At 44.8% G+C, this 26,127-nt stretch overlaps 1 protein-coding gene across 2 annotated transcripts in view; it reads right to left on the bottom strand.

Moving 5' to 3' along the window:
- TDRD12 (tudor domain containing 12) overlaps positions 1 to 26,127 on the bottom strand; it is a 105,655-nt gene that overhangs the window by 4,776 nt on the left and 74,752 nt on the right. Inside the window, exons 15-28 of one of the 2 annotated variants that reach the window (XM_063657493.1) lie at positions 25,027 to 25,183; positions 24,484 to 24,611; positions 22,590 to 22,781; positions 22,211 to 22,339; positions 21,076 to 21,190; positions 20,175 to 20,308; positions 19,822 to 20,042; positions 15,052 to 15,151; positions 12,405 to 12,589; positions 11,261 to 11,471; positions 8,909 to 9,001; positions 7,070 to 7,242; positions 4,527 to 4,595; positions 1,511 to 1,620 (exon numbers count right to left, since the gene is read on the bottom strand). In XM_063657493.1, coding sequence (XP_063513563.1) covers positions 1,511 to 1,620; positions 4,527 to 4,595; positions 7,070 to 7,242; positions 8,909 to 9,001; positions 11,261 to 11,471; positions 12,405 to 12,589; positions 15,052 to 15,151; positions 19,822 to 20,042; positions 20,175 to 20,308; positions 21,076 to 21,190; positions 22,211 to 22,339; positions 22,590 to 22,781; positions 24,484 to 24,611; positions 25,027 to 25,183 — 2,017 coding nt within the window. Of the gene's footprint in view, positions 1 to 1,510; positions 1,621 to 4,526; positions 6,520 to 7,069; positions 7,243 to 8,908; positions 9,002 to 11,260; positions 11,472 to 12,404; positions 12,590 to 15,051; positions 15,152 to 19,821; positions 20,043 to 20,174; positions 20,309 to 21,075; positions 21,191 to 22,210; positions 22,340 to 22,589; positions 22,782 to 24,483; positions 24,612 to 25,026; positions 25,184 to 26,127 lie in introns of those variants that run through there. The other variant, XR_010124887.1, reaches the window with a different exon arrangement.

Below are 26,127 nucleotides of genomic sequence, written 5' to 3'. Positions count from 1 at the left end.
TCCAGGGTTCACGCCCTTCTTCTGCCTCAGCCTCCCAAGTAGCTACGACTACAGGCGACCACCACCACGCCCGGCTAATTTTTTGTATTTTTAGTAGAGACAGGGTTTCGTCGTGTTAGCCACGATGGTCTCAATCTCCTGACCTCATAATCTGCCCGTCTTGGCCTCCCAAAGTGCTGGGATTACAGGCGTGAGCCACCGAACCCAGCCCCGTTTATCTATTATTTATTTATTTTGAGACGGAGTCTTGTTCTGTTGCCCAGGCAAGAGTGCAGTGGTGCAATTTTGGCTCACTGCAACCTCTGCCTCCTGGGTTCAAGAGATTCTATTGCCTCAGCCTCCCGAGTAGTAGGGACTACAGGCATGCGCCACCACAGCCGGCTAATTTTTTTGTTTTTAGTAGAGATGGGGTTCCAACATGTTGGCCAGGCTGGTCTCAAACTCCTGACCTCAAGTGATTCGCCCGCCTCAGCCCCCCAAAGTGCTGGGATTATAGGCATAAGCCACCATGCCCAACCAGTTTTGTTTTTGTTTTTGTTTTTTATAGTCTCAATCTGTCGTCCAGGCTGGAGTGCAGTGGTCTGATCTTGGCTCACTGCAACCTCTGCCTCCCAGGTTCAACTGATCCTCCCACCTTAGCCTCTTGAGTAGCTGGAATTACAGGTGCCCACCACCGTGCCCAGCTGATTATCTTTTTTCTTTATGGCACCTAACTCAGTGAAAAGTTCACACAGGTCAGAAATGTCTTCTAAGTCCATGCAATTAGCCTGGCCAAGGTCAGCCAACTCTATTAACGCCAGCTCCTACTCTTTGCTGAGGTGCTGTGCAATAAAAGTCAGCCTAGATGTAAAGTCTGGAGAGAGCCATGCAATATGCAAATACTTTCCAAGATTAAGAAAAAATGCCACAACTTGCAATAATACACATTAATGTCACAGACATAATGTTGACTGAAGGAAGCCACAAGAACATATACTATAGGCCGGGCACAGTGGCTCATGCCTATAATCCCAACACTCTTAGAGGCCAAGGCAGAAGGATCACTTGAGGCCAGGAGTTCAAAATCAGCCTGGGCAACACAGTGAGACTCCATCTCTATTTAAAATAAAAGAATGTATTCTATATGCTTCCAAGTCAGCAAAACTAACAGTGTCAGAAATCAGAATGGTCAGTGGGGAAGGTTCCGGACAGGAGACTGCTGGGGTCTTGGAAATGTTCAACAGCTCGATCTGGGTGTGGTTCACAGACACACAGACACACACACACACACAAACACACACTCTGCTAAGCTGTTCACTTAACATCTGTGCACATCACTGGATGGATGTTAGACCTCAAACTACAAAAACAAAACATTGGGGGCTGACCTGTCAAAAATAAGAACAGTTAGGTGATATCAGTTTATGTCATCTTCTCTACATTTCATCTCAAAGTAGAAAGTCTAAACATTAGCAATTTTCCAGACACTAACGATTTGAACTTAACCATCTTTTGAATAGCAAGTACCCACCAGGCTTCTGGTTTTCTGAGCTCATCTTGGACTCAGCCCCTCCTTCTGTACCCGTGTCCTCAGGCTGGGGGCTCTGCAGGCAAGCAGTATCTTCTGCTGGAGGAGGTGTCCTAGATGGGAGAGGCGGGGGTTAATACCTGGCTCTCTACAGGAACTGCCCAAGTAGAAGAGGAAGGCAGGCAATAAATGACTGTGAAGTGCCTGTGGCCCTGGAGTCAGACCCACATAGAACTTATGACTCATTTAAGATGCCCCGGGCAGCCGTCAACCCTGTTCCTTCCAATGAGGATGATGGGCAAGTACACAGTGCGTGACTGACACGGGACCAGGGAGACCTTCACTCTTTAGCAAGATGGTTTGCCTTCCATACTCACTGCTGCCCGCTTCAAACAGGACCAAAGGACAGAAAGTGACAAGCCAGTTTCCTGCCTCCCCTGACCCAGTCTCTGTGGCCATCTTCCCAAAGACCACCCCTGTTAGCAGTTTGGGCCCACTTCTAGAAATATTCTTTGCATAAAAAAGAAATTATTGCCTTCTATACCTTTCTATCTAAAACACATGGACACATACACACATTTAAACATATGGGAACATACTAAATTCAACGTGCTGCCCCATATTTTATCCCACTTAATAACTAGCTAGAATACTTATTTTAAAATTTTTAAATGGTGTTATTCTTTTGGTTCTTTGAACAGGTAACCACATTCATGTGGTTCAGTATTTTATAAGAAGTCAAATTTGGCTGTACACTGAAAAGCTCCTCTCACTCCTGCTCCCTAGCCAGCCAGCTCCCTTCCTCGTGGGTGACAATGTGACTTGGTTTTTGTACATCCTTGAAGAGACAATTCAAGCCTAAATGAGCAAACCTACACACACACACAAACACACACATGCACACACACACGAGGAGGAGGGGTGTGCTGTCTTCTGACAGCCACACACACAAACCTGTGAGAAGGAGGGGTCCGTGCCTGTCTTCTGACCGGCCCAGAAGAAGCCTGCAGTGTGGCACTTTCCAGATTCAGGCAGTGAGCGTCCCCAGCCACCGCCCCTCCCCAGGCTCTGTGCAGTCGCCCACCCTCTTCTCCTTCGCTAGATCCTCCTCTGCTAGGTTGATTCCTTCTTCCTCACACTCACTGAGCTTTGACTCTCCTCAAACAGCAGCAAACCAAGAGCCTTCCCCAGCTGCTTTCCTGAGCCCTAGGCGTAGACTTTCAGTAACCTTAAAAACTGGCACCTCCACAGCCCACCTCAGCCTCTCCTCCTCTGCCGTGGGCTGTGCCTGGAAACCACCTGTCACTGTCCACCGCACCAGCACTCCCCAGGCACCAGGGCTCAGACCTGCAGACCCATGTTCCCTAACATCTGCCAACCGCCAAGTCCTGTGGCTTCCAGATCTGCAGGTCACAGCATGAAATATTCTCGCCATTCCCTCTCTACCTGTCAGGATCCCCCATTCTCCAGGAGCTGTCTGATATGGGGTCTCTCCTAGCAGGCTCTCTGTGAAACCTGGCAGTGCCTGTACTGCTGTATGCTCTGTGTTCGTGACTATGGGTATGTTAAGCTCCCTTAACCACAAAGCTACAGTGCAAAAGGGGGCTGTGGGAACCTTTACACAGGGCTGGGGCTCAAAGTCAGTGCTTCCCGTAAGCCACCAAACCTCATTTTGGTTAAATCTACTAAACTTTAATGACATCTTCATTTCTAAAAAAGTATCTTAAAAGTATGGGAAATTTTCTTTTTCTTGAAAGTAGAGGGAAACTACCCTGTATCCTAATCCTATAGGTATCCATTTTTATTAAGGTAAAAAACTAAAAAACTTTAGATCATACTATGTTTATCTTTGTCATTTTTTTTTTTTTTCTTGAGACAAGGTCTTGCTGTCACCCAGGCTGGAGTGCAGTGGCACAATCACGGCTCACTGCAGCCTAAACCTCCTGGGCTCAACCAATCTTCCCACCTCAGTCTCCCAAGTAGCTAGAACTACAGGCATGTACCACCAAACCCAGCTAATTTTTGTATTTTTAGTGGAGACAGGGTCTTGCTATGTTGCCCAGGCTGGTCTCGAACTCCTGAGCTCAAGCAATCCTCTTGCCTCGGCCTCCCAAAGTGCTGGGATTACAGAAATGAGCCACCACGCTCGGCCCACATTATTTTAAATCCTCCTTTCAGCTGAAGTTAGGAATCTTTCAAGGTCACCAACAACCACTAACCCAGCAGGCCACTAAACCAGTAAGTCACTAGCCCAGCAGGCCACTAACCCAGCAACTCACTAGCCCAGCAGGCCACTAGCCCAGCAGGCCACTAGCCCAGCTGTCCTCACTCGCTGGGTCTGCAGCTGCACCTGGGCTAGCTCATCACTCCTGTCCGGGACACGCATCCCTCGCCTACCCGCCTCTCAAGGCTTCCCTCCACCTGCTGGCTACAACGTCCCTACCCTACTCCACACTCCCCAGTGGAGGCATCAGGGCTCACCCCCGGACCCCTCCTCTCACACCTCTGGGGCTCCCAGGCCCTGCCACGAGGGCTGTGCTCTTGCCACAGATGCAGGCTGCCTGGAGCCCCATCAGCTCTAGCACAACACACTGATAAACCAGCAGCTTCTCAGCCTCCACAAAGCCACCTGGTCCAAGCCTCCATCCTCCTGTCCTAAGCTCCTGGCACAGTCTTGTCCCCTAGCCCTCCCTTCAGTCTGTTCTCAACACAGCAGCCACGAACCATCTTCTGTTCAAGTTACTCCTCTGCTCAAAACCCCCTCATGGCTCCTGCCTCTGTGGAGCAAGAGCCCATTCCCTGCAGTGGCCACAGGCCCCGCAAGACCTGGCCCAGCACCTCTCGGTCTCTGTGTTCTTCTCCGCTCTGGGCACCTTCATCCCTGCTCCTGGAACTCACCGCCCAGTCCTTCCCTCCGCCCCTGGGGACTCCTCCCAGGCGTCCCCATGGACCGTCCCCCTCACACATGGCCCCCTGTCCCTGGCATTCTGGGAGGAAGCTCTGTGGTGTTCTTACTCACCCCTGCCCTTCCTGCTCCTCGGATGGACGATCCTGGCCTTGAGCAGGCCTGGTCCCTGTCACCCTCGGCCTGGAGGAAGCAGAGCAGACTTCATTTGCAAATAATCATGTGCATCTGTGGAGCCTGTCTGGGGACAGTGGAGGACAGAGCTTGGAGTGCAGGAGTAAAAGCACTTTTTTTTTTTTTTTTTTTTTTTTTTGGGACAGAGGCCTGCTTCTAAAGCTACCAGGCCCTACAGATCTAAGATGCCTGGGTGGGCTGGGCCAGAGGAGACGCAGAGAGCAAGAGACTGGGGAATTAGGATGTTCAAAAGCAGTCATGTGTACGGGCCATTTAGAATTGCACAAGCGCACAGAGGCACACCCGGAAGAGCCCTGAAGAGACCTGGAGTTTGCACCTTGGGCGGGGTCAAGGAGAGGACATGGAGAACTGCAGGCCTCAGGCGTGGCTGCTGGAACAGGCAATGGGGCAGCTGCTGCGGAACCTGGATGGAGCTTCCCCAAAAATCATACACAGGATTCCCACAGGGCCCAGCAGCTCCACTTCTGAGTAGCAACCCCAGAGAAGTGAAGGCAGGGGCTCAAACAGGTATTTGTACACCTGTATACACAGGAGCACATCCCCCACAGTCAAGAGGGGCAGCAGCCCAGGTGTGCACAGGAAGATGAATGGAGAAGCGAAATGTGGTGATCCATGCCATGGAGGATGAGCTTTGCAAAGGGAAGGATATCTGACTCAAGCTGCAACACGTGTGGACCTTGAGGACCTTACACTGAGACAAGCCAGGCACAAAAGGGCAAACAGCAGACGATTCCACTTAAAGTGCCCAGGATTGGCAGATTCGTAGAGACAAAATAGAGTAGGGGGCTGCAGTGGGGCGGACTCTGGAATTATTATTTAAGGAGTATGGAGTTTCTGTCCGGATGATGAGCAAGTTCTGGAGATGGATAGTGATGATGGTTGCACAACACTGAGAATGTCCTAAATGCCACTGAATTGTACACTTAAAAAGAGTTTAAATGGCAGCTGTTGTCATGTTTATTTTGCCACAGTAAAACACATGCAATTGAAGGAATCGCTGTGAGCCTTTTTAGCTGTGCTAACAGTGCTCTGGTCAAGTTTTGGGAAGCCCTGCCGCTCTCATCCCTGCCCACACTTCTTTCATTCCCTTCCTTCTTTCATTCCCCTCTCTGGTGGGCTGGGCGTGCTGTGGTGTTACTCCCTGGGCTTTCATCTGCGTCTCCCTGATGACTTGGGAGTTCTAGCACCTTCTCATATGATAATTAGGTATCCTGAAGTGGCTGCTCAGGTCTTTTGCCCACTTTCCTAACAGGTGCCTGCTGTTTTCCTCCTGGCTGGAAGGAGTTCTTGATACAGATCCTTCCCCCTCTGGAGCTGCCAGGATCCCTCCTCAGAGTGACTGTCACAGTCTCTCTAATACCCCCCATGGGAAAAGACACTGGCGCAGCCACTTTGGAACACTATTGGGTAGTAACTCTAACTATGACTCAGTAATCCCATTCCGTCAGAAATATATTTGTAAGTGTATATATTTGTAAAAGACATGTACGGTAATGTTTAAAGCACCATTACTTGAAGTACCCCAAACTGGAAATTTCCCCAGTCAACAGTAGAATGGGTAAACAAATAATGGTATATTCATACAAAGGAACATCATGTAGCTGTGAGAATTTAGAGAATTTATGCCTCCTTTGAGCCTAGCTTCTGTAACTCACTATGGGGAGGAGGCATACTGTCTAATTCCATTCAAACAAAGTACAAAACTGGGGAAAACCATCCCTGCTTTTCGACGTCAGGAGAATGGCTCCTCTTGGGGAGGGGGAGTACCTAGAGGGAGGGGAGGCTCTGAGCCAGGCTCTGTTTCTTGATCTGGGCTGGTTACACAGGTATGCTCAGGAAACACATCACGTCTGACGTGCGCACTTTTCTGTGTGTGCGCTATTTGTCAACAAAAAGTTAACAACAATCCTTTCTGTAAGACATACAGGTAAAATACTATATTTGAGATCTGCTTTATAATACTCCAACAAAAGCAAGTGTGGGCTGGGGTATAGATAAAACTAGATTTCCAAAATCTTGGTCATTATTACAACTGAGTGATGGGTACATGGAGACTCATTAAAAGCCCTACTTTTTTTTTTTTCTTTTTTGAGATGTAGTCTCACTCTGTCGCCAGGCTGGAGTGCAGTGGCGTGATCTTGGCTCGCCGCAACCTCTGCCTCCCGGGTTCAAGCGATTCTCCTGCCTCAGCCTCCCGAGTAACAGGGATTACAGGCATGTGCTGCCACACCCAGCTAATTTTTGTACTTTTAGTAGAGATGGGGTTTCACCATGTTGGCCAGGATGGTCTTGATCTCCTGACCTCGTGATCCGCCCACCTCAGCCTCCCAAAGTGCTGGGATTACAGGCGTGAGCCACCGCGCCCAGCCAACTCTTCTACTTTCATAAAACATGTCCTTAACACTTGTGAGTTGTATTTCCAAAAAACACCTTTTCCAAAAAGGAGACAGAAATCCACTTACGGGGTCTGGCTTAGGCTTTCTTCAAAAGCTGGTATCTTAGCATCTTCACGTAATTTTTTCAGTTGTTCTATGTGTTCTGGATTATCAATGCCCATGCCCATAGACAAAATTTCAGCTCGAACATTATAATCAATGACAGAGGTTTTTAAATTGGAAAGGTTTGTAATGTGCACCTTGAATCAATGAAAAAATTGAACATTAGCAGGAATCACTCTGAATTTTAACTGAAGCACAGACACTCCCACAGGGCCTCTCTGGTTCATCCTGCCACGGTGGCTGCACTGCGGCGCTTGCCACAACATGCAGGGCTTTTCATGGCAGCATCTGGATTGCTTCCTACCTGAGGTTCCATCCAAATCATCCAGGCCTTGCCCCATGCCACAGAAATATGGGCAGGTGGTGGGGGTGTGGCAAGAGCAAATCTGGGATAAACCCCTAGTCAAGACCAAATTGCAAATCTGGGATAAACCCCTAGTCAGATGCATAATTCTTATATCTTTCTCATTCCTTCTCAACTACTTTTACCTCCTGAGGCTCAGCGTCTGCCTGATGGGAAGGGCCTAAGCCAAGGACCTGAATCCTGTTCTGGGCCATTTCTTCTGTTCGTCTTTTCTGCAACCAAAACATCCTCATCCATTTCCATTTATACAAAATTAAGTACAACACTAAAATCTGCAACAGCCTGGCACTGTTGGTGGCAATGTGGGTATAGGAGGGGCTGTCCCTTCCATGGTGAGGGTGAGGGGTGCTCCAGGCCTGCCCTGGCTGGGGCCTCTTTCTAGGTGAACCCCAGGAATGTGTGCCCATCGGGGAATGTGTGGAGGAGCCTCTCTCTGCTCAAACTGGGTGGGGGCAGGAGCGGGTGGAGATGGTGAGGGTGGGTCTGTTTCCCTCTGGCCGCTGTGGTCACTGCTACACGTGCTGCAGTGTGGACACATCTGCCAGGTGGGCTTTCTTTTTTACTTCAATCTCTTTTAAATCTCTGCTTAATAAAATTTCTGCTTTTCTCCCCCCAACAAAAAACAAACACAATACTATCACAACATCAACTAAGGTGCCCAAATCTCCTCACTTACCTGCATTTGTAATCCATATTTTCTTTTCTGAAAACCATTTTCTGCTTAGTCTTAAACCTTACATCCAAACTCCCTTTTAACATGTTAAAACTTTTCCAACCTCATAAAAATAACTTTCAGCAAAAGTTTTTATAAACTGACTCTGTTAAATCTTGTAAGTATTCATAATAAGATTTAAGTCTAATACAGCAGAACTTTGAGTGGAGGAGTGGAACTCTTGGGGAACAAGCAGGGAGGGTGGTGCCAGCAGCCGTGGAGAGACATGGAGGCCCGTGAGTCACGTGTCCTTGTCATGTGTCCTCCCCTCCCCCTTTCCCCCGCCTCCCACCACAGCTGCTCTGCAGGATGGGGGCTTCATCTGCTTTGCTCACAGAGGGAACCCCAGTGCCCAGCACTGCTCCTGGCACGTGGCAGGTGCTCAGTAAGTGCGTGGCGAATGAGCAAGTTAGAAACTGTCAGCATCAGAGAATGTAGCATGGAGTCCTCATGAAGCTTTGTTTGGCTGCATGTGTGTGCGTACGTGTGCCTCACATAGAAAATGCACGTGTGCGCTGGGGTTACAACGTAAAATACTCCCCTGAACAAAAACTAAACCCACAACCCAATTCATGACCCAAATAACATGAAACACACCTCTCCCTAACAGAGCCCAAATAAGTCACCGTTTCTATGCAGCAGTTATTCAAGTGAGGGCTTAGAATAATCTGGATAATTTTAGCCGCCCATTCAAACAGATTTATTTCTAAGAAAAATGCATACTTACCATTGGATCAATCCAAACTGTATTTCCCAAAGCCAGGATCACTTTTGCATCATGCAATTTTCCAACAATTTTATGATGAATGTACCTAGTAACCTGAAAAAAGCACTTAACATTATTTTAGGTGAGGCTTTAACAAAATACCTTATTTTGTATATGCCATACAGTTTGCAAAATATTCCATGCATTTCATTTGAGCCTCACAGTAACGCTATGAGATCACAGAGGTCATCACCCCCTTTCGTCTACAAGGCTAACGGCAGAGTTTATTGAGGCAGGTGTGGAAAGGAACTCGCCCATGGCCTCTTACTAGTGAGTTCCCAGAGCTCAAGGCAGGGGTCTGTGCCTTTGGGACCCAACACTGTACATTTTCCTCTGTGGACGTGCATACCCCATCTCCTCCATCACCTGCCAATCTGTCTTTAAAGCACAGATGCCTATTTCTTTGAAAGCTCAATGAAGGTGAAGTGAAAGTTGTTCCTTCTGCTCCGAGGCCATCACCGCAATGGAGCTGCCTTGCAGCCAGTGACACTGGAGCTGAGGGCCTGGTCTTTTGTGTACCCCTTGCTGAGTAAATGGCTGTTGTTTTCTTCCTTTTTTTTCTTTGAGACAGGGTCTCTCTCCTCCACCCAGGCTGGAGTGCAGTGGCGCAATCATAGCTCACTGCAGCCTCGAACTCCAGGGCGCCAGCAATCCTCCTTACTCAGCCTCCCCAGTAGCTGAGACCACAGGCACGCACCACCACACTTGGTTAATTTTAAATTTTTTTTTAGAGATGGGGTTTCACAACGTTGCCCAGGCTGGTCTTGAACTCCCAGGCTCAAGCAGTCCTCCCATCTTGGGTTCCCAAAGCACTGGAATTACAGGTGTGAGCCACCACGCCTGGCCATGGCAGTTTCCTCTCAAGGAGGAACACAACAGGCAGGACCTGTCTAAGCAACCTCTCACGCACATTTTCACATGAACAAAGCAGGGGAAAAGGGACCTGCCCGTTTCCATCCCCCTTGCACTTGGTGAATTAATTCAGAAGAACATACACAGGAGAACCTTTCTACATTCCCACAGAAGGCTGCTCCTTCAAGAAACACTTTTGGTCAGTCATCTTTACAGGTCAGATGTTTCTTGGGGAAAGAACTGTGATGTTCTTGCTGACGACTACATCCCCAGAACCCAGTAGGGCACCTGGTACACAGCAGACAGTCATTACAAACAAGGAATGCCACTGCCTTGTGATAAAGGCTCCTTTTACTAAACTTAGAAGAGTGAGGTTGTGTATTTATCCTGTATCGTGGAAACATTCACTTGTTTATTTCCTGGATAATGTTTAACTTTGTTTATAACCCAAACTGTTTGTACTTTACCAATTGCAATTAACTTATTTCATGTCCCATTTGTCGAATTATGCAAAATATAACCTTTCCTCGGAGAATTGGAGCACTTATCAACACGACTCATGCTCCAGTGATGGGCAGGACTGGCTGCAGGTTTCTCCCTGGCTGCAAAGGCTGGGCCTTCCCACCCCACCTGGATGGTGCATGAGACGCGGGCCCCCCTGTGCCTGTGCCTCAGCACAGGTCTGCAAGGGCTGGGCCTTCCCACTCCAGCTGGACGGCCATGTGAGCCCGCATGGTGCCCTCTTCTGTGCCTGTGCCTCAGCACAAGTGGTTCTATTTGCTTTCAATGCCCCATCTGTTCTATTTGGTGACATCCTAGTTACCCCACGAAGCCCAGAGGAAATGGCCCTTCCTTTGGCAGCTTTTCTGGTCCCCATCTCTCCCTCCTGGCCCATCGTCCCTGCGCCAGTGGAATCACCTGGCCTCTCCTGAGACCGCCCATTGTGCCCGTCTTTGGCTGGAGGAGCCACTTTTCCACTTTTTTTCTGTTTTTTGATTTGTTTTGTTTTTTAAGAGACAGAGTCTCACTCTGTCACCCGGGCTGGAATGCAGTGACACGATCATAGATCATTGCAGCCTCAACTTCCTGGGTTCAAGGGACCCTCATCTCTCAGCTTCCCAAAGTGTTGAGATTATAGGCCACGGCACCCAGCCTGGAATGTTCACTTTTGTAGGTGCTTCCCCTGCTTAGGCTGACGGGCAGTTTATTTGACCAACATCCCTACGTTATACAGATTCTGTGGCCGTAAGTACGAGGATAGTGGCGAAGGCAGTGTTGCGGCTGCCCGGCACCTCTCTGAGGGCTCAGCTGGGACCTTCACACACCGTGGGGATCTAAGCAGACTGCGCTTTTCCTGCCCAAACGTGACACTGTAAATCCAGACAGGCCTCAATTCTGTGCATATTCTGAGTTAAATACATTCTAAAAGTCAACAATAGATAAAAAGCCAAAATAACCCACCTTCGGATTCCATTCCATTTCGTTGTCAGCAGGTTTCACCCTACAGACAATAAACTCCACAGCCTGTGGGGGAAGCGCGTGGAAATGTTCTGGGAGATGCAGCAGCTGGTCCCTTGTGACGAGCCCCGTCCTGCCTTCGTCGATGAACTCTACAAGGATGTCATCCAGGGCCCAGGCGTCTTCTTTTTGGCTCACTTCCAACACCTGAACCCTGGAGAGCAACGGGGCATCGGTTCAACGCAGAGATTCCAGAAAGGATCATCTTTGCCTCATATTACCATGAAATGGAAAACATGTAAAAAGACTCCAAAACACCATGATTTTACTCTATACTAGAAATAAAAAACTAAGGCCTTCAAAAATTCAAGTGGTGGATTATTTAAAGTATACATAAGTATAAAAACATGTACTTTTGAATAAGAGTAAATCCTTTTATCTGACAACATAATAAAAATTAACATAGCAAATTAAAGTCTCAAAGTTTTTTTATTTTTTTCCTTTTGTCTTTTTTTTTTGTTTGTTTTTTGTAGAGACAAGGTCTTGCTCTGTGGCCCCAGCTGGAGTGCAGTGGCATGATCATAGCTCAATGTAGCCTCAACCTCCTGGGCTCAAGCAATCCATTCACCTCAGCCACCCAAAGTGCTGGGATTACAGGTATGAGCGATGTCACCTGTCAAGTTTCAAAGTTTCTGAATTTCAAGGCTATCAGCAAGTGGTGCCAGGTGTGGATTCAAGGGAAGTGGGTAAAAACGAGCATGTGATTCAGACTGACCAGGTTGGAACAAACTATGCCAGGTATCGAGCTGACCTGACACCACATTCGTAACATTGCCAAGGCTGTTTTCTTATCTGTAGAATGGGAATGACGCGCACTTGATAGGAACTTGGCAAGAATTAAGTGAGTTAAAGATGTATGTGTATGTCGCACGCAGTGATGGCTCAACGGGTGACGGTGTCACTGGGCTCAGGAGCCCGGGGAAGAGTTTCCCACAAAGAACTGGAGCAGGCATCTGGGGGGACACCCCGCTGTCACCAGGCTCACATACACACTCAGTCAAATGGACAAAGGTGAAAATCGGAACTCAATACCATTTAGTTACCTCATGCTTCAAAACTTTACAGATGAAGTAAACAGATGTGTTACCTGTGAAAAAGCGTTTTTTCTGCTAATCCATACAATCCAAACTTCTCCACCTTTTCCACAGTTGTTTTATTAGAATCCTTAAAATACTCATTCATTTCAGCATTGAGAGTTGCATAAAGATCCATGTGTTTATCAACCATACGGCCAAAGTAATTTGTTGCATTCAAAATATAAAAAGGTATTATCTGAAACATATATAGTAAACATGACCAAGAAACAAACTTAGTCTAAACCGGATATGTACACACTCCCTGAATCTGCAGAAATCAGTACCCAACCTAAGAAACCAAAGCTTAGCAACGTGGATTTAGAAAAAACTAGGAAGCTAGCCAAAAAAGCAAAGCAAAACCAATACCTCACACAGTCATAAAGAATTAGAGTTTCACTTTAAATCTAATGGAAGATTTTTTTATTTTGCAAATTTCATTATTTTAAAACTTCATTATTAGGTATAAGTGTTCCTTTGTTTACCTTCTAACTGCACTTTTACAGAAATTCTTCTTAAAATAGCACTGCTGTCTCTTGAAACTTTCCGATCTTTTTTCAGCTAACAAGATGCATTTTATTAAGAGCATACTGTATACCAGCCTCCAGGGTTACAGGGATGAAACTGTGTCCTACAGGGACCTTGGCAATCCAGAAGTGGACAGAGAGGCCACAGCTTGTGTGTACTGGAGAAGACAGCCCTTCACAGGTTAGAGTAGGCAGGGGGACCTGTGTGTGAGGAAAAAGTCAGTGTGCAGAGGGCAGAGATGCTCTGTGTGAAGGGAGGGAGCCCTGGCTGCCCAGAGCAGATGCCAGGAGTGAGAAGTAGGCACTTGGCAGGATAGGGGGGAGGACCGGGCTGGCGACACCCACAGGCACCAGTGCCTGTGCCTGTGCAGGAGGAAGCAGAGGGAAGCAATAGACCTGAGAACAGAGAGCTCTAGAAGAGGCAAGAGGCCCTCCCTGGAAACGGGCTCAGCCAGTGCGACAAGCGAGCCTGGAAGGCTTCACCTGCCTCCACAGTGGGTGAAGGCTGGAGCCCCTGTGAAATCTCCACACTGTCCCTCCAGGGACAGGAGGGATGAAGGAAGAGAAAACCAGGTAACAGTTCGGGAGTGGAACAGGGCCAGGGAATCTCAGAAATCTCAGACACTATGTCACCATATTCATTTTACACAGCACATAAAAAACAGAAATGGGAACTCTGTGAAATCAGAAAAGTTACCCTGACCCACACCTCCTCCAAAATGTCAAGAAAACAAATTCTATCTAAAAACGAGCAACAGCAAAGTAACAAGGTCAAATCCGATACGAAGTCATCATAAAATAACAAAATGTATAATAATATATAAAAATAAAATAATTAAAAAGAGAATAAAGAGCAGAAGAACCATCCTTACAGACAATGAAACCTGTTAGAAAGATACATCCACAAACGAATCAAAACTATAACCTTCAAGAAATGGTGCTCTTAGTTTGTTAAAGAAAACAACTGTTAAGAAAACAATGCGTGTATAAAAGAGTAACAGATCAGAATTACAACAACTTAGAAATGAGGTGACAGAACGCAGGAAAGAGTTAGAAATTTTTTTAAAAAATCAATAATGAAAACTGTAGTGGGTTGGATGGTGACTCTTCCAAAAGAGGTATATCCATGTCCTAATCCCCAAGGTCACTGTGACTTTGACCTGACTTGAAAACAGGGTCTTTGCAGAGGTAGTGAAGTCTGCAGACTGGGAGATGGCTCTGGGTTATCCAGGTGGGCCCGCCCCCTAAATGAAACGTCCTTTACAAGGGGCACAGAGAAGAGGAGGTCATGTGAAGATGCAGGTGGAGAGACAGTGACAGTGCTGCTGGCTGAGATGCAAGGACACCAGGCGAGCCACAGGCCAGGTCACCGTCTGGAGGCTGTGGAGGGGCACGGCCCTGCTGACACCCTGATATCCAGGAACATGACAGAAGAAATGTGTGTGGCTTTAAGTCACTAACTCGGTGGTAATCTTTTACAGCAGCCTAGGAAATTAACACAACAGATACTGCCCTAAGGGAAACAGATGAAAGGGAGAGAAATTGCATGCTCAAAAAGAAATGAATAAATTAATAAAAAATGATTTGAAAGAAAATAAATTCTTCACTTGGCAATTCTATCTGTATCTTATTACAGAATTTTCCTCAAAGAAATTATCATGAATGTCTTGAAAAGATTCATGTAATCACTGTATCATTATTATTTTTTAAAAAATCTGTTTGTAGAGACAAGGTCTCACTATGTTGCCCAGGCTGGTCTTGAACTCCTGGCCTCAAGTGATCTGCCCGCCTCAGTCTCCCAAAATGATGAGATTACAGGTGTGAGCCACTGTGCCCAGTCACTGCATTATTTTTAATGGCCCCCAAATAGAAACATTTTCTGAAAATATAATTGAAAAAAAAAATCCTTAAACTGTCATCCGTTACTGAATTTGATCTTGGCTTATAAATAAGCTGGGTCCCTGAAATAAGGCGCTTTGTGAGGACACGTGCCTCTGGTTGGATTAATGGTGGTATGTTAATACTGATCACTGGAAGGCATCATGACATCTACTAAGATCCTGCTTAACAAATAAAACACGTTTATTAACATGACCATTCATCAGAGGACACAAGCATCTTTAACCAAACCTACTTTAATGTATCCAAATGAAGGTAGGGCTTGGCTGGACAGTTTCCTGGGCATGTCCGTTTCTGGATTAACACGGTGTCGGTCAGGACAGATCCTTTTGTCTCTGAAAATGAAATGACTAGATTTATCATAAATAAGTAATAATTGTTAATGTGCATTTTAATGCTTTCTTCAGAAAATTAATCTGCAACCTAAATCAGAGAACTTTTATTCCAAACACCCTAAAGACTGAATAACCACATTAAATATTTCAGGTGACATTAATAATATATAAATAAGTGAAAATGGATTTTACATTTTAATTAACACTGAATAACTTAATGAGTTATTTCATTATTTCTCTAGCAAACTTTCTTTTTTTTTTTTTTTTTTTTTTTTTTTAAGAGTTTGGTCTCACTCTGTTGCCCAGGCTGGAGTGCAGTGGCAAGATCATGTCTCACCACAGCCTCATAACTCCTGGGCTCAAGAGATCCTCCCTGCTCAGCCACCCTATTTCTCTAGACATTCTAAAATGCATTATGTAAATGAACAGAATATATTTCTAAAATAAAAACTGAATTAGAAATACATTGCCATAATACACAACAAAGGGCAATCGACCTCTAACCCAGAAGCCGTTCCTTAACTACAATGCTGCTTCCACATTGAGAAATAGTTGAAATTGCCGTTTTAAAAGTCAGTATTTGAGGCCGAGCACAGTGGCTTGTGCCTGTAATCCCAGCACTTTGGGAGGCCAAGACAGGCAAATAACCTGAGGTCAGGAGCTCCAGACCAGCCTGACCAACATGGTGAAACCCCATCTCTACTAAAAATACAAAAATTAGCTGGGCATGGTGGCAGATGCCTACTTATAGTCCCAGCTACTCAGGAGGCTGATGCAGGAGAATCGCTTGAACCCAGGAGGCAGAGGTTGCAGTGAGCCAAGATGGTGCCACTTACCCCAGCCTGGGTGACAGAGCAAGACTCCATCTACAAATAAATAAATAAATAAATAAATAAAGTCAGTATTTGGCTGGGGACGGTGGCTCATGCCTGTAATCCCAGCACTGTGGGAGGCTGAGGAGGGCGGATCACTTGAGGTGAGGGGTTTGAGACCAGCATGGCCAACATGGCGAACCCCATCTCTACTAAAAATACAAAAATTAGCCAGGTGTGGTGGTGCACGCTTGTGATCCCAGCTACTCAGGAGGCTGAGGCACAAGAACTGCTTGAACCCGGGAGGCGGAGGTTTCAGTGAGCTGAGATCACGCCATTGAACTCCAGCCTGGGTGACAGAGCCAGAGACTGTCTTAAAAAAAAAAAAAAAAAAAAAAAAAACTCGGTCTTCTTTAAGCATAAATAGGAATACTGCTAGTAATACATTTAATGTACCATAATTCAAAAACGTTAATGTCAACAGTTATCTTTAAATTCAATCCAGCAGCTACGTATCAGGCACCCATGCCCCAGCCTCAGCTGTCTGTGTATCAAGCAGTGGTGGTGTGTCTGCATCAGGCAGAGAAGCCCCATGACTGTCAAGGTACCCATGCTCTCCAAGCTGATCAACACAATCAATGCAGTCCCTAGCAAAATTCTGCAAGGTTTCTGAAGAAACTAACAGGCTCATTCTAAAATGTACGTGGAGGCCGGGTGCGGTGGCTCACGCCTGTAATCCCAGCACTTTGGGAGGCTGAGGCAGGTGGATCAGCTGAGGTCAGGAGTTCGAGATTAGCCTGGCCAACATGGTAAAACCCCATCTCTACTAAAAATACAAAAATTAGCTGGGCGTGGTGGCACACGCCTACAGTCCCAGCTACTCAGGAAGGTGAGGCAGGAGAATTGTTTGAACCCAGAAGGAGGAGGTTGCAGTGAGCTGAGATTGTGCCACTGCACTCCAGCCTGGGTGACAGAGTGAGACTCCATCTCAAAAAAAAAAAAAAAAAAAGATAAAAAAAAATAAAGTGTATGTGGAGATGCAATGGATTTAAAATAGCCAAACAACCTTGATGAGGACCAAAGCTGGAGGACTCATACACCAGCTCCTAAGACGTGCTATAACAAAGTGTAGTACTGGTGTAAAATTAGACCAATAGGCCAACATAACAGAACAGAGTCCAAAAATGGACCACAAATACCATCACCTGGCTCAAGGCAAACGCACTCATGCAGTGAGAACCGAATGATATTTTAAACAAACGATGCTGGAGCAAACCATTATCCATATGGAAAAATCAAACCTTGCCCCAGATCTCATATTACACATATTTTTCTTTTCTCTTTTCTTTTTTTTGGACGTAGGGTCTCATTCTATCGCCCAGGCTGGAGTGCAGTGGCACAATCACGTCTCACTGAATACTTGACGTCCCAGGCTCAAGCGATCCTCCTACCCCAGGCTCCTGAGTAGCTGGGACTACAGGCATGTGCCACCACAGCTGGCTTATATATATATAAAATACATATATATATATATATATAAAATACATATATATATATATATAAAATACATATATATATAATACATATATATAGTATTATATATAATACTATATATAATATATATTATATATAATACATATATAATACATATGTAATATATATTATATATAAATATATGTTATATATTATATATGTATTATATATGTTATATATTATATATCTGTATACTTTATATATTATGTATGTATTATATATGTTATATAATATATATTATATAACATATAATATATATTATGTTATATATAATATATATTACATATATTATACATATATATATTTTAAAGAGACGGGGTCTCTGTGTGTTGCCCAGGCTGGTCTTGAACTCCTGAGCTCAAGTGATCCTCCCACTTCAGCCTCCCAAAGCACTGGGATTATAGGTGTGAGCCACCATACCTGGTCATACATACAAACTAATTTAATATGAATTATAAGTGTAACTGTGAAAGCTAAAACTACAAAGCTTCTAGAAATATAGGAGAATGCCTTCATGACCTTGAAATAGACAACTTTTTTTTTTTTTTTGAGATGGAATCTCGCTCTGTTGTCCAGGCTGGAATTCAGTGGCACAATCTCTCACTCTGTCACCCCGTCTGGAGTGCAGTGGTGTGAACTTGGCTTACTGCAACCTCCGCTTCCCAGGTTCAATTGATTCTCCTGCCTCAGCCTCCTACGTAACTGATTACAGGCATGTGCCACCACACCCAGCTAATTTTTTTTTTTTTTTGAGACAGAATCTTGCTCTGTCTCCAGGCTGGAGTGCAGTGGTGCGATCTCAGCTCACCGCAACCTCCGCCTCCAGGGTTCAAGTGATTCTCCTGCCTCAGCCTCCCAAGTAGCTGGGACTCCAGGCACGCACCACCACGCCCAGCTAATTTTTGCATTTTTTAGTAGAGATGGGGTTTCACCATGTTGGCCAGGATGCTCTCGATCTCTTGACCTTGTGATCTGCCTGCCTCGGCCTCCCAAAGTGCTGGGATTACAGGCGTGAGCCACTGCACCTGGCCGAGATAGGCAAATATTTCCTATAAGCACACAAAAAAGTAACGTTAAAATACGTCATCAGGTCGGGAGCGGTGGCTCATGCCTGTAATCTCAGCACTTTGGGAGGCCGAGGCGGGCGGATCACGAGGTCAGGAGATCAAAACCATTCTGGCTAACATGGTGAAACCCCATATCTACTAAAAATACAAAAAAATAGCTGGGCATGGTGGCAGGCACCTGTAGTCCCAGCTACTCGGGAGGCTGAGGCAGGAGAATGGCGTGAACCTGGGAGGTGGAGCTTGCAGTGAGCCGAGACGGCGGCACTGCACTCCAGCCTGGGCAACAGAGTGAAACTCCATCTCAAAAAACAAAAAGCAAAAAAAAACTTCATCAAAATTAAAAATGCCTGTTCGTCATCAGCAGAGTATTAAAAGAGTGAAAATGCAAGCCACAGCTTGGAGGAGACATTGTCAGTGCACACATCACACAAAGTACTTATGTTGAGTATATATAAGCTACTCCCCCCACAAACCAAGAAGAAAAAGATAAACACTCCCTGTAAAAACTGGTCAAAAGACCTCAACAGGCACTTCACAAAAAGAGGATGGCCAACTGTCCCACAAGCCTATGAAACGATATTCAACATCATTAATCATTAGGGAAATGCAAATTAACATCACAACGGTTTACCACTCCACCTCCACCAACACTAAGCGCTGGTGAGGGTTGGGGACAACTCAGGCTCTGTCAGACAGTACCGACCAGACCGGAAAATGGCCAGCCGCTTTGGAAGAGTTAAACGCATGCCTACCCCATGACCTGCCACTTGCCTTCTGGAGCGTCTACCCAAGAGAAATGGGTACACATTTCCACAAAAGACATGGCCAAGAGTGTTCCTAACAGCTTCAAACACCATAGCCTGATAGTGGAAACCACCCATAGGCCCATCAATAGGAGAATGGATACACACACTGTGATACAGTCATACAACAGAACACTGAGCTACAAAACAAACCACAGATACACACAACAACACAGACAAATGTCACAGACACGAGGCTGAGAGAAAGAAGCCACACACGAAAGAGAACATACCACGATGCCATTTCTATGGAGTTCAAAATCAAGCAAAATTAATCAACACTGACAGCCCTGCAGAGGGGAGGGCACGTGGCGAAGAGCGCGAGGGAACCCCCGGACTGCTCCCTCAGAGTGGGCGGTGGCTTCTAGATACATGACAATTCACCACATTGCAACAGCTGTGCACCTTACTGCAGGTTATACATCAGTTTAATACGAAACAAATCACTGGCTCACTTGCAAAAACCAAAAGCCTTCAGATATGGACAAAGAAGCCTTCTGGCTTTCTTATCTTCTTTGGCTTCCAGAACTCCTGCGGTGAACTCGTACAGCTCTGCGGGGACCTTGGCGTCCGCTCGCTCCAAGTAGCGCAGGACACCCACCGCGTGGTTCGCATCTTTCTCCGTCAGCAGCAAGACAGATTTGGCTTTCTTATCTCCCTGTTCTGCAGGAGAACCCTGAAAATTGGGGGTGAATAAAGGAAGTGGGTCATCTATCCCAGTCTGACTGAGGAAACCTTGTGGACTCTGAGCTTATCATGACACAGAAGATGCCAGTGGAATATGGAAGAGAATAAAAATTCACCAAACCTGTTCAGCGTGAAAATGATCAGACATGCAATACAGGCGTCCACCAAAAACTTTTGGCGAGGCAGGGAAGCTGAAGTGAATCACACACGTGGCATCGGTGATGGCCAAGAGTGGGACGCAGTCGTCTGTGAGGGCTGCAGAGAGGGAGTCCGACAATGTCACATGTGCTGGAGTTACCACACTTACTTTAACCGGCAGTTCCCACGGCCACACTGCAATGCATTTCCGTATCACATTTTACTTTTTTGGATGCAAAGAAACTTCTTCCCCATTTTTTTCCCCAAAATGCCACAGCCCAGTGCTTAAATTCCAGAGAAAAGTGGTCTCCTTTTTAGCCTGAAAGATGTCTCTTATTACAAATCCAAGTGGCCCATATATTTTTCACTTATTCTATACATTTTGACTTTTATATTTTTAATATTAAATTTAGCAATCATGCATGACTATATGACTATATATAGTCATATGTATATAGTCATATACATGAATATATATATAGCTTGAGATCACGATCATATATGATATATATATGATCATATACATGATCACTATCATATATATCACTATCATATATATCATATATATCACTATCATATATATCATATATATCACTATCATATATATGATATATATGATCATATATATGATAGTGATCCTCAAGCTATAACTCTAGGGAGAATGTCTAGACTAATGGTGGCTGCCCACTGACCTGAGAGATTTACCTCAACATCAAAATCTTAGTGGAGGTTAATTTCTCGTTTTGAAATTAACATTGCTAATAAACTCTCAGTAAACCCGGGGAATAATGAGAACTCTGGAAATGAGATATGTAAATGAATTAAAGATAGAATTCCTAGTAGCTCAGCCTTCACTAAATAGAAGTAGAAATTAAAACACTTACCTAATATAATTTGAGAGCCAGAACTTAACTTCTTCCACTGTTCTAAAACATTTTGTAAGTTAAAAATCATTTCTTTATGCATCTTCAAGCAAAATATTGAATTGCTTTCTACTACCTAAAGATGAAACCAAAGAGTCCAGGTCACAGTCAGGGATACAGGCTGGAAGCCAACTGTTCCATCAATAACTGTCAATGTAAAGCACTTTAAATTATCTGTGACGGCACTACCTCACTGATCCCATAATTCTTAAGAATGAGATGATTATAAACTGAAATATATTTCCAAAATTCAGTTGTTTATGTTTAAAATCTTGCTCAAGTGAAATAAGCAGTATTTTGCTAAAACTATTTTGCTTCCTTTTAAAATAACACAGCCATACTTGTGTGTGTGTATAAACACACAACACACACACACACACACACACACACACACACACACACCAGCTAGAAAGTCCTGGTTGACTACAGTACCATATAACTATACTTCTAGCTCACTGTTGCAGAAAGATAGATGTACTATTAATTCTTTTATTTGGTAGTTGGCTTCATTTCTATGTTTTAGCACTAATATGTACAAAATAAAACTGAATAAATCTTTAGCCAATTTATTTGATTTTTTGGCTATATGATATCTTTTACTGTTATCTCCCCCTCCCCCTCCCCCTCCCCCTCCCCCTCCTTCTCCTTCTTCTTCTTCTTCTTTTTCGTAGAGACAGGGTCTCACTATGTTGCCCAGGCTGGTCTTGAACTCCTGGCTTCAAGCAATCTTCCCACCTTGGCCTCCCAAAGGGCTAGGATTCAGGCATGAGCCACCTCAATCTTCTTAAACAGAGAGTACAGAAGATGTTGTCATGTCTATAAATTGATATCTTTAACACTCCACCAAGACGAAACTGCCCTGCCCTGGGGAACGCTGCTGCAGGGGAAGGCCCTGCCCCCGCACCTGGCTCCTCCGCAGAGCCAGGCCTCAGCTTGCATGCTCTGTGAGCAGACTCCACCTCCTCTTCTGATTGATGTTAAATTTGTAAAACTTTACTTCCCTGTCGCACAGGCAACTGCCCCAGTAATTTTGCGATGACTTGAGATTCGACCAGTTGAAACAAACAGAACATTTTTTATATGGAGATGGACTCACCTTACACACTATTTCTGTTTCAGCTACAGAGCAGGTGAAGATCAAGGTCTTTTGTGCCTGACTTGGAATAAAATCAAGAGCTTGGAGTAAAGTAGAAGTTTTTTCACATTCTAGGCAAAGATGTACTACCTGGTAATGAAGCACAGAAACAATGTGACTTTTTAATATTTTAGGTGCTCCAGATCCGCTTTCCATAGGTGTCGGGATTTTAATAGAAAATAATGTATAGGAAATCCATATAAATTTAAATATTCAACTACAATTGTATTTCATTCATAATTTATATATGAAATCAAAGCTGTAATTGTTTAATATCAAGCCATGAAATAAAAGTTACTTGCTTGTGTTCACCACACAACACACACACACACACAGTTACCTGTTGGACATTGCCATAGAGAGCAGCCTCTTCCATGGCTGTGATCACAATGTAGGGATCACTCATGAACTCTTTGATGAGATGTTCTATATGTTTGTTCCAATGAACTCCAACTGCAACAATCTGATGTGGTGCAGATTCCCTTTCTTCAACTTCAATATTTTTTTTAAAGTTATCTAATATAGCAAACATCTGAAAAATTAGCACAATTAATTTCATTTTTATTTCAAAAGAGTAAGAACTAGTGTGACAGAACATAAAATGTAAGGGTTTGTATATTTTCTGTTCTCAGAGTGGAGAAAGTCTTTCAAAAATAAAAGGAAAAGGCCGGGTGTGGTGGCTCACGTCTGTAATCCCAGCACTTTGGGAGGCTGAGGCAGGTGGATCATGAGGTCAGGAATTCAAGACCAGCCTGGCCAACACGGTGAAACCCCGTCTCTACTAAAGATACAACAAATTAGCTGGGCGTGGTGGCGTGCACCTGTAATCCCAGCTACTCAGGAGGCTGAGGCACAAGAATTGCCTGAACCCGGGAGGTGGAGGTTACAGTGAGCCAAGATCACGCCATTGCACTCCAGCCTGGGCGACAAGGGTGGGACTCAGTCTCAAAAAAAAAAAAAAAAAAAAAGGCAAAAACTAAATAGGAGAAAATGTCAAGTTTAAAGTCAACAAATATCCTACAATCTCCATTATAAACAAAACTAAAGCACAAGCAACATCTTGGTAAATATGTATAACAAACTAACAAGAGATTAATGTTCTTGCATAAAAACTTCTAAAAACTGATTAGCAGAAGATGATCCTACCAACAGAAAATAAGAAAAGGAAGTGAACAAGCAACTCAGAGTGACTACAAATGATCAATACGAATTAATGTTCAACCTAAAAAGTAATCAAAGAAATATAAATTAGGCTGACAAGATCCCACTGTTGGCCAGTTAGTCTGGAAAAGAAAGCTGGGCCAAGCCTGCTCTGGCAGGGGTGTGGAGAGCCTGCACATGGCTGACAGGAGTGCACATCAGGTCATGCTTTCAGAAAGGATGCTGCACAGAGCAGTATGCCTAGATACTAGTTTTACAAAAATCAGAACCTGAGGCTTCAGAGGAGTTCAGGAACCCTGCACTGCCCCATAGTCAGTAACAAAGCCTGGACTCAAAACTGGGGCCATCATTACTCCCAAGTGCATACCCTTGGTGACTGTGTGACACTGCTTCCAAGAAAAGCCTTACAAGAGCTCAAAGCCTCTGACCCATGAATCCCCTCCTAGGAATTCATCCTAAAGGAAACAGGCGCAAAAAGCATGCATGTTCTGTAGCCACACACGTATACAAATTATGTCGAATATCCAATATTAAGACAGTTGTAAAACAAATTCTGTGATGTCCAAAGAACTGAATACTATATGGCCAGTAACCACCAGGCTGTGGAACAGGAAGCACAATGCAGGCTACAAAATGGCCTGTAAAACACACCCCTGATGTTATTAACTATATGTATCAACAAACACAAGAATTCAAAGAAAAAGAAGCAAGTACTCCAAAATAGTAAGAAGGATCCCTTCTGAGACTACGGCTGTGCAGGCTGGGTTTTTCAAGTGCTCTTCTCCATGTCTTAAATTTTCTAAAATAAAAATCATTACTTCTGTAATCAGAAAAATTTTAAGTATTTTAGGAAATCTCTAGGAAACAATGTTTGCGCTTCAGAAAGAATTCTAACATTGGGAAGGAAATTTCACATAACCATTTTTTCTTCTTAATTATAGAAGTTAAAGCATAAAATTTTTTCAGATTAACCAATGTATTCCCCAACCAGACACTTTTCCTCCTTCCTGCCATCAGTTAGCATGTTAATCACGCCTCTCTTCTGAGTGATGAGGACCTTAAGCCACGCTCACCTGTTCATTGGCTTCCAAGAACAGCACCTCTACCTCATCCAGGATCAGGTGGCAGAGCCTGAGGAACAGCAGGCTCTGACAGGCGAGAAGCCTCAGCAGGCTGTATGGGGTCGTAACAATCACATCACCTGCATTTAAGAGAAAAAGTGAACATTTTCAATTTTCCACAGGTTTGTCTAAGATTTCCTCTGCTAAGAGTCCACATACTTTCTAGAAATGCCTTCTAATGAAGTAAAACACTGTTTCTGTCCTAGTCAACCCCGTATGCCCAGCATCTAACAAACAGTTTAAGTGTTCAGTAAATAGCTGATAAATGAATGAAGTGACATAGTTTTCTCAGTGAAGCAGACTAAGTCAAGATCAAGCCTTCGTAATCAAAACCGTCGGGAGCTGACAAGTAGGTCTGGACTAGTGACTGTGAGTGTGTCGTCACACAAGCCATGTCACTGCGGACCCAGGCCCAGCCAGGCTCCACTGTCTTCTGTAGGGAAGACAGTGAAAAGGATACTTTAACTTTTATAGCTGCTTGAAAAGGATACTTACAGCCCCTTGGAAGCTTTGTATTTTTGGCTTCCTCTTTATGGAGCCCAATTGTTAATAGCACAGGATGAAGAGGCCTGGAGGACATGCTATATTCTCCCAATAATTCAAAAATAAATTGGGCCTTCTTCCACCCAGGGCACAAAATGACTGCGAGAGGCTGCGAAGACAGACAAATTCAAATGACTTCAGACAGTAGTTAGGAATTCAGCATCCACATACGAAACATCAAGAACATCTCCTTGCACAGAAGCAGCACCCCGTAAGTTTCTGCTATAACCAACATACAGGTCAGAAAAGTGACGATATAATTTCATTAATGAAATTATAATGAAAATATGACACATTGAGTCATATTTTCTGCGAGTCTCAATGAAGCACTTCACAAGTATTCATTCATTTAGCTCTTAAGATGCTCTTATGGGGCAGAGGCTGTCACTGCTTCATTTCATAGGTGAGGAATTTGAGGTACAGAGAGGTGAAGTCAGTTACCCAAGGCTGCACAGCTAATACATGGTAGCAACAGGATTTGAACCCAGGAAGTCTGGCTCCACATCCCCTGCACAGAATGAACTAAATGCCACCTAAAAGGGGCTTTAAAAAAGACGAACCCTGGCTGGGTGTAGTGGCTCATGCCTGTAATCCCAGCACTTTGGGAGGCTGAGGCAGGTGGATCACCTGAGGTCAGGAGTTCGAGACCAGCCTGATCAATATGGTGAAACCCCATCTCTACTAAAAGTACAAAAATTAGCCAGGCGTGGTAGTGTGTGCCTGTAGTCCCAGCTACTCAGGAGGCTGAGACAGGAGAATTGCTCGAACCTGGGAGGCAGAGGTTGCAGTGAGCTGAGATGGAGCCACTACACTTCAGCCTGGGTGACAGAGCAAGACTCCATCTCAAAAAAAAAAAAAAAAAAAAAAAAAAAAGACGAACCCCTCTTCCTTAGGAGACTATCTTCTGAACCCTGTCCTCTGCAAGCCGACAGGTAACTCCTGAAGCTGCATTGCCTGCCAGACACCTTCCTGGACACACACCCTCTAGTAACTGAAGACAAGCCGAGGCTCCTCTTTCATTCACACAGATCCAGGTGGGCCCAGCTTCCAGAC

The sequence above is a fragment of the Pongo pygmaeus genome, chromosome 20 (assembly GCF_028885625.2).
Source record: "Pongo pygmaeus isolate AG05252 chromosome 20, NHGRI_mPonPyg2-v2.0_pri, whole genome shotgun sequence".
NCBI lineage: Eukaryota > Metazoa > Chordata > Mammalia > Primates > Hominidae > Pongo > Pongo pygmaeus.
Note: the sequence above shows the minus strand (reverse complement) of the source record. Positions and strands in the feature narration are given on the sequence as shown.